The sequence below is a fragment of the Mya arenaria genome, chromosome 8, assembly GCF_026914265.1.
Source record: "Mya arenaria isolate MELC-2E11 chromosome 8, ASM2691426v1".
Lineage (NCBI taxonomy): Eukaryota > Metazoa > Mollusca > Bivalvia > Myida > Myidae > Mya > Mya arenaria.
In genome coordinates, this window is record NC_069129.1 from 39,368,850 (window position 1) to 39,377,793 (window position 8,944).

The window sequence follows — 8,944 nt, forward strand, 5'->3', positions numbered from 1 at the left end:
CCTTGTGTTGTCAAAATTAACACTTGCCTGCAAGACCTGGAATGGTAAAATGCTGTCAGGGCTTGCAAACCTGGATTTTTATATAGCAGGGCTTGTGAAAAAAAATTGATGCCATGCACAAACGTTACAATTGGGGGTTGGTTCTTCCAAAAGTCATTATTTTGATGACTGTCACCATGTTTGGCATCTTTTTGCAGTGCTCATGTTTTGTCAATAACTATGAATTTGAACTCTTGATCATACAAAAATTCCTAAACTTTTTTCTCTTTTAGACGTCACCATAGTGACTGTCGAGGCTGCCCACCTGAACATCGGCAGGGGAAGAGTCGACAGAGATCAGCTAGAACCAATTCTGCCAAGGAAAACAATATGAAACAGTTAAAACCACCGGGTGTATCTAAGTCTGCCAACAACTCTCCTGCAAAAGTGGAAACTGACGCTCCTAAGGAGTGCCAGGATCGGAGAAATTATTACCTAGATTTGGCCGGAGTCGAAAATAACTCATCCAAATTTCAAGACAACTCAACTGCAGCATTAGAGACTGGAAAAAGTTCCGAACTGAATAATTCTCAAGTGAAAAATAGTACCTCAAGTTTTCAGCCAGTAAAACCCTTTTCAGCATTATCTGCAGGACAATTTTGTGTTCCGAAACATTTTAGGTCACGTTCACATGAACATGCAACGGTGCATTGTGACCCAACCAGTGCTAAAACTAATCACTGCCCTAAAAATGATGAGGTTTCTAGTTTTCAAACGGAACATTTTCGATCGCGATCATTTGACCCGCAGGATTCTAATGTGAGTAATGTGCGTGCTACAAAAGGAAATCCACCGTTGTTAATGACTTCTCCCACATTAAAACAGTCCCAGCCACAATCACAAACGCAGTCCATGTTTCGACCAGTGAGTTTACCCCCACAGATTCCGGAAATTGTTTCACCTTTCTATCACCGACGGCACCGTCATCGCGAGAAAAACCACCATCTCGCCATGCAGCAAGTGGCTGAATGGATTGAGCGTGAACATACTGTGGATTACGAGGGCGATAAAATTGTGATTCAACGGCATGAGCACCATCATGTACATGAACACCATCATCATCATCACTATCACCATTATTACGAGGCTTAGGAGTTTTCATGGGTGGAATAAATATTGTAGTCTTATGGATAGGCATGAACTCATAATCAAGCAAAACTTCATTACAAAGAAGAAAATTGAAAATGCACACATCATCACCCCTATTGCCATTATTACAAGCCTAAAAGGGTGTTAATGTGTACATTAATGCTTTTTATATTGTATTTGAATTGATAGATTAAGTTCAAAGGGCTAGCAAGACTTCAGAGAAAACTATAATACGCAAATCATCATTACTATTACCATTATAAGGAGGCTTAGAGTTTAAAATGAGTAAAAGGTTGTATCTGCTTCCCTTTTTAATGTCACTTAGAGCTTTCTCTTTCAGCCCTTAAATAGATGGGCATACTTTTAAGGATGAAGTTACCTTAGTTTATCAAATCATTTTAAAGAGATTATACAATTGTCTAAAAATGCAAAAGCTTATCTCCTTGGTTTCTTTAAATTGAGTTTTAAGGTATTTGACCCACAAATATGTAGGTGGTGACCCAATATTATTTTGGAATGAATTGAAAGGGTTTAATCTGCAGAAAAAGAGAATGTTACAGTCTGCGAAATAAAAAAAAATAAGCATAGGCCATTTGGGCCTATAACCTTAACAAATCCATAGGCTGAAATCATATTTCATAGGCCCAAAAGAAAAATAACAAGTTTGACCACTTCATAGAGTATTTAATGCTATTCTCTTGTAAAAAGGACAACAAAGAAAACACATGGTCCTCAGCCATCTCCACATCATCATCAGTCAGAGGCGTAGCTAGGGCCTAAAAAACTTGTAGGCCCGATGATTCTTTGTGAGTTTTGGGACTTTTATATGCACATTACACACACTCAATTATACTTGCAATGATTACAATATAATCAAGTAATACACTCTGCCAGAGTTTGATTAAACATTAAACTTGCCAGGGTTAAAATAAAACAAACTTTTGTTCAAAGTGTTTGGGTAGCTTTTAGTTTTTATTGCATTTTTTGGTTATTTAAATTATATCATTTTTCAAAAAAGTTGTAGTCCCAGGCCTACATGGCCTATATGTAGCTACGCCACTGTCAGCATCTGAGTCCTCCGAGTCTAAGCTGTCAATGGTCTTCCTCTGAAACATAAATATTTATTATATTGGACTACTCAATGATTTCAGTACCGTATACCGTTTAAGTATGTAAGTTATTGCATAAAAATACTATCTGCTTTGGTGCGAGTCGAGGCTAAGCATCTTAGCAAATGCCAAAGATAGGACGAAACAAAAATAGCATCTATCAAGTTATTTAATATTACGAAAATTCCGTTAGCCAATCAGTGCACGACATAGTGAAATCGGAACATGATGATGAGTTGTAGTGATCATGAAGGTCAATGCACATGGAATATTGATTATTTAATATAGTACAAACATTCCATGATATCTAATTGATGCTACCGAAAGGCGACAATGGAATCGCCTGGTCAAATATGTGAAAGTTCTTAAAATTATTTATTGTTCCACATGAATTATTTTAGCTGCAATCATTAAATCAACTTAGTGTCCTTTTCAATTCAATGTCAGTCGTTTGCCAGGTCACAGTTCATCATAGCCATTTATATGGCTTTCAGGAACACATTTAAATTATGTTTTGCAGCAAACAGAAGAATACAAACATGAAAAAATAACAGCTCTTATATTAAGATATGTGTCAAATTTCATACCATAACATTAAAATAGGGTTTGCAAACATATATTCGCGACTGGGCTTGATCAATGTTCAATTCTAAACAATCACGAGTCGCGAAAATATGTGACAAACCGATTTTTTAAGTCGAGGCGCGGCAATTTTGATTAGTTGATACGAAATATGTTTTCTACATTAATAAATTAATGTTTTTTAAAGACATGAAGTCTGTTCTGTACCTTATATCGTATTCCATCGCTGAAAATTGATCAACTGGTTCTGTTAGTGTTATCGGCTATCCCATCGTGACGTCATTAAATGGCAGATAATTTGAAAAATGGTATAAATGTAATTAAAAGAGTGTATACCGTGAAGCATTGTAATGCAATCACACACTATATGATTAATTTTTGTGGACACAAAAAAGAAAATCGATCATTTGCGAAATAAAGCAGGTATTTGTCCATAAAAAATCATAGGCCCGCCGGGCGTACTCTCTGCCGATTTTGACAGGCCCAACGGATTTTTTTATACACCACGGGCATCGGGCGTGTGGCTTATTTCGCAGACTGATGTTATTAATAGATGTGTAACATATAATAACAGACAACATTGTTTGCCATAATAATGCAAATAGGTGTTTGTCTTTTGAAGTCTGATATCTGTTGAATAAAGACCCAAATTCAGGCGCGTAGGAAGGAAATTGACATTGGGACCGCGGTAGGGGTTGGCTGGGGAGGGGTGTCCCTTCCCTTCGAGATTTTTTCAATTTTAAGCATTGAAAGACTCGATTTCCAGTGAGTTCAGGTATTATTTTCATGTTTTTATCTTTATTCGGTTAAAATAGTTGATAGATATAAAACTATTATCTTTAGTAACATTTATTCACTATTACATTTAGACACTGAAACATGGGCAAGATCGTGACCTTCAGAAGCTGACATTTGTTTGTCAGAGCCCTGCTTAGGTTGTGCTTTAACAGTTCATACCCAAGTGTCACACCAAAGATGGTCACAGGTTTAATTATGACATGGTGACCTGTTTATTCAATATCTTGTCAGACTGCTATTGATCTATATGCGCGTAGCTTTATTTAAAATACGATTATTAAGAAAATCTGTATCAAAAAATTGCGGCCCCATTGCCGTTACTAGCCAGAATATTGGGGCCGCGGTGCGGCCCCAGCTCCTACGCGCCTGAAATTACAAACTATAATAACTCGATGTTTAATGAAGTTGAAGTGATTTATTTAACATATTGATAATCAGCAAGCAATGGCCTTTTAAATTATATGAGGTTGCCAGGCATCAAAATTTAACGTTCTAGTTATTATTTCTATGGGAGCACTAGCTTATTTGTGGGTCAGATACCTTAAGTCAACTTAGGTTAAAGATGGATTTCCCTCAATTGTTTTAGATATTATCCTACTTTTTTCCCTGAGAATTCGAACTTTTCAAGTGGAATTTGTCTTGGCATTAGTGTAATATTTATAGCATCTTGTGTGATGCATCATCAGCTGTACATATAGAACATGGACGATGACATAATATCATCATTATAGGGCGTGTTTTGAAGAAAAGTGTTAAGTTGCGAAAATATAATATTTTTCAATTTGGTTGATAAATCAATAGAGTTTTCACAAGCACACAACTACTAGTATGTGTAAGGTTTTTGTTCACTGTGGGCAATGTACATCATGTATAATGCTGTATATAGATACATGTACGTCATGATTTGTAAATGCTTATTGTAATTTTAAAGGGAATCATGTTTAGTAAAAGAATTGTGTATAATATGAACAAACAACAATGATGGAAAGTGTTTTTTTTATCGGAAGTTGATGCAAGAGTTCCTATGTTTAACTTAATTAAAAATGTGACAGATAATGATACATTTTGGTGAAAAGCATCAGTGTAGATTGGGAATTGAATAATATTACAACTGTATTTACAATATTCAGGTGAAATGAATATCTGACAGTTGTATATAAAAATAAATAAAATAATTCAATTTATATCAAGTTAGAATTTTTCTTATGGCCAACACAGAATCTATGAGAGGGACTTTTAATCCTTGTTTGTTGTAAGAAAGGAATTTGAAATTACTTATCAATATTCTTAACGATAGGCGATATTAGAAGGAAATTATGTTTGTATTATTTGTAGGGATGGCAACGAGTAGTAAAATTAATACTCGAGTACTCGGACGATCGTTCGATCGAGTACTCGGGTACTCGATTACTCGGAAAAAATGAATATGTGTTCGCAAAGGCAAGATTGTGTATACATTTATCGTAAATGACGTATATTGTGCGTTGGTCATATTATTGGTCATTTTCACCTTTAAAGTACACTTTCTTTACGTATTTTAACAAAAAATGATATAAAATGTTGTTTCAGGCTTTTAATTTGTCTTATTCGATTCATTTTATACAAATTTATATGCACTGCGGAAATGAACAACAATCAGAATTACAAAAAAACGAATATTAATAGCTTACATAAAAATAGTGAAGGAAATTCAATACGAAGTTCAGTTGTTTACTCTACAATTTTTTTTTTTTTAAATTATATTTTTTCGTACTGTGTTATTGTTGTTTACCTCATTAATATTCATAATTCTTGAAAGGTCTCTAATTGGTATACAATAGAATTGTGTAGGTGAAAGTACCGCTATCAAAACTTCCCTAATTGACATCAGTGCTAATTTGAAATAGGGGTCCTTTGTTGACAGTTTGCAACTATCACAACAACTGTCAACTAATTGGTTGAGGTCAATTGTGTACACAGCTGGATTAGAGGGACCGTAAATTGTCCTCTTGGCAACTAACCAGATCTGATATTTTGTCTGTAAATCGTGTATTTGGTGATTTTTATAGATTTGTTTTCCGAGTACTCGAGTAGTGATTTGGTACTTTTACTCGGACGTTCTATCGGGTACTCGTTGCCATCCCTAATTATTTGACATAAAATCATTTTTAAGAGCTCGACTATTTGAAGAATAAGGAGGCTACTACTTGCGTTAGCATCTGCGTCTGGTTAAAGTTTGAGGGAAAGTTGGCATTTTCACTTGTAACTCCAAAACCCTTCATTCAATTCACTAAATACTTCATACAGTTGTCCATGACCATCACAGAATGAGGTTACATAACTCCATATTTTCATAAATACAATTTTTTTTCCCTGATTGACTTAGGAACTTAGATTAAAGTTTTAGGGCACATTGTGTCTGCTTAAAGTTTTAGGGCAAGTTGGTATTTTCACCAATTGCTTCTATACCTTACATTCAATTGACTTAATACTTCACCTAATTGTTTACGGCCTGATCACACAATTTGGTTACATAAATCCATATTATCTTAAATTCAAATTATTGCCGTTGATAGACTTAAAAAGTTTGGTTCAAGTTTTGGGGCAACTTTAGGTGTTAACTCAGATCTCAAATTCTGTTCATTCAATACCCTTAATACTTAACACAGTAGCCATCGCCCAAATTAGGTTACTCTACTCCATTTTAACCCAAAATACAAATTATGGCCCTTGATTGACTTTTTTATTTACTTTTTTATTGCTTTTGAAAGGTGCATATTACATCATTAATGTATTTATTTCTAAGACAATGGGCATGCATTTTAGCAGGCTGTCCAACAACAGCTCTTTTTATAATAAATAAAGTCATAATTTTAAGTCTTGTCTTTTGAGTGTACAATAATTTATTATCTTCATGCAATTTAAGTGTTTTACACAAAACCCAACAATAAGAAGTTTTCGACAACATTCATTATTTGTACATTTTTTCACCTGTTGTTTTTTCTTTGCTTTGTCATTTGTGTGTATATTATTTCATAACATTGTCTACCTCATTTGTTCATGACTTTGGGATTATTTGTGCAAATTTTGTACAGACTTTAAGTACCATATATATTCTTCTATAAGGCCTCGATTTCTTATAAACATAACGTGATGTTGTTTTAATTCTAAATTAGTGTTTTTAATTCTAAGTTAGTGTTTTATTGAAATAGTTTCTTGACATTATTGAATATTTCACTAAAATCTGTAGAATTTTGTTAATTGTAAATGTTTACGAAATTTTTGTCTAACCGGTAATTTACATCCTCGGTCAATTTTTTAAATAAGGTATTTTTATAATAAATATTTAAGGATTTCATTTCAATTGTTAGTGATTTTTACATATTGTAACTTTCTTTGTTAGTGAATAAACAAAATGACAATGCGTTGAAAACCACTGGTTGTGAAAAGTTACTTGCATTAGTCTCTCCTCGTTATTTCTCTTCCTTGCTTGATATTATACATGTATGTCACAAAGTTTTTGGCCCTGTCTTATAAATGGACGTATCAACCATTAAAAGTGGTTTGATTGGTCAATTTGCAAGAACAACTTTCAGTCTAATTTGACCAACACTTAATAGCTAGATGAAATTGTTGGTTAAAGGATTGTCATTTGAAAATTTATGCAAGGTGTTTTGTAATAATCAAAGATACCCATATAATTTTGTCAAGGTGAAATATTCATTCTACATTTTGTCATACAGCGATATAAGCTTTATATTTTGTGAAATTCTGGAAAATTACATTCTTTAGTTCGATGGTGCCTTGATGCTATGAAATATAAAACATGAATGACTCTATTGAAAGTATCTCTGTCTTCATCTGTTGTGTAGTAGTTTAGTGTTATGCATGTCTTCAGCCATTACTTTTGTATCAAACCAAAGATGGATATTATTGTAAATTAATGATTAATTTTTTGTTTATAAAACTTACCTCGTCTTGTTGTGTATTTTTTTAATGTTCCATAGCTATTGAAGGAATGGTAGGATGATATTCCATAGCTATTGAAGGAATGGTAGGATGATGTTCCATAGCTATTGAAGGAATGGTAGGATGATGTTCCATAGCTATTGAAGGAATGGTAGGATGATGTTCCATAGCTATTGAATGAATGGTAGGATGATGTTCCATAGCTATTGAAGGAATGGTAGGATGATGTTCCATAGCTATTGAATGAATGGTAGGATGATGTTCCATAGCTATCGAATGAATGGTAGGATGATGTTCCATAGCTATCGAATAAATGGTAGGATGATGTTCCATAGCTATTGAATGAATGGTAGGATGATGTTCCATAGCTATTGAAGGAATGGTAGGATGATATTCCATAGCTATTGAAGGAATGGTAGGATGATGTTCCATAGCTATTGAAGGAATGGTAGGATGATGTTCCATAGCTATTGAAGGAATGGTAGGATGATGTTCCATAGCTATTGAATGAATGGTAGGATGATGTTCCATAGCTATTGAAGGAATGGTAGGATGATGTTCCATAGCTATTGAATGAATGGTAGGATGATGTTCCATAGCTATCGAATGAATGGTAGGATGATGTTCCATAGCTATCGAATGAATGGTAGAATGATGTTCCATAGCTATCGAATGAATGGTAGGATGATGTTCCATAGCTATTGAAGGAATGGTAGGATGATGTTCCATAGCTATTGAATGAATGGTAGGATGATGTTCCATAGCTATCGAATGAATGGTAGGATGATGTTCCATAGCTATTGAAGGAATGGTAGGATGATGTTCCATAGCTATTGAAGGAATGGTAGGATGATGTTCCATAGCTATTGAAGGAATGATAGGATGATGTTCCATAGCTATTGAAGGAATGGTAGGAGAATGTTCCATAGCTATTGAAGGAATGGTAGGATGATGTTCCATAGCTATTGAAGGAATGATAGGATGATGTTTCATAGCTATTGAAGGAATGGTAGGATGATGTTCCATAGCTATTGAAGGAATGGTAGGATGATGTTCCATAGCTATTAAAGGAATGGTAGGATGATGTTCCATAGCTATTGAAGGAATGGTAGGATGATGTTCCATAGCTATTGAAGGAATGGTAGGATGATGTTCCATAGCTATTGAAGGAATGGTAGGATGATGTTCCATAGCTATCGAATGAATGGTAGGATGATGTTCCATAGCTATCGAATGAATGGTAGGATGATGTTCCATAGCTATCGAAGGAATGGTAGGATGATGTTCCATAGCTATTGAAGGAATGGTAGGATGATGTTCCATAGCTATCGAATGAATGGTAGGATGATGTTCCATAGCTATCGAATGAATGGTAGGAT

The 8,944-nt window shown here is 34.5% G+C and overlaps 1 protein-coding gene across 3 annotated transcripts in view; it reads left to right on the forward strand.

Annotated features, from left to right (window-relative positions):
* Positions 1-7,575, forward strand: part of LOC128243406 (protein naked cuticle homolog 1-like) — a 70,816-nt gene extending 63,241 nt beyond the window's left edge. For all 3 annotated transcript variants that reach the window (XM_052961179.1, XM_052961180.1, XM_052961181.1), the window contains one exon: positions 273-7,575. In XM_052961179.1, coding sequence (XP_052817139.1) covers positions 273-1,131 — 859 coding nt within the window. In that variant the 3' untranslated portion in view covers positions 1,132-7,575. The remainder of the gene's footprint in view (positions 1-272) is intronic.
* The last annotated feature ends 1,369 nt before the right edge of the window (positions 7,576-8,944 follow it).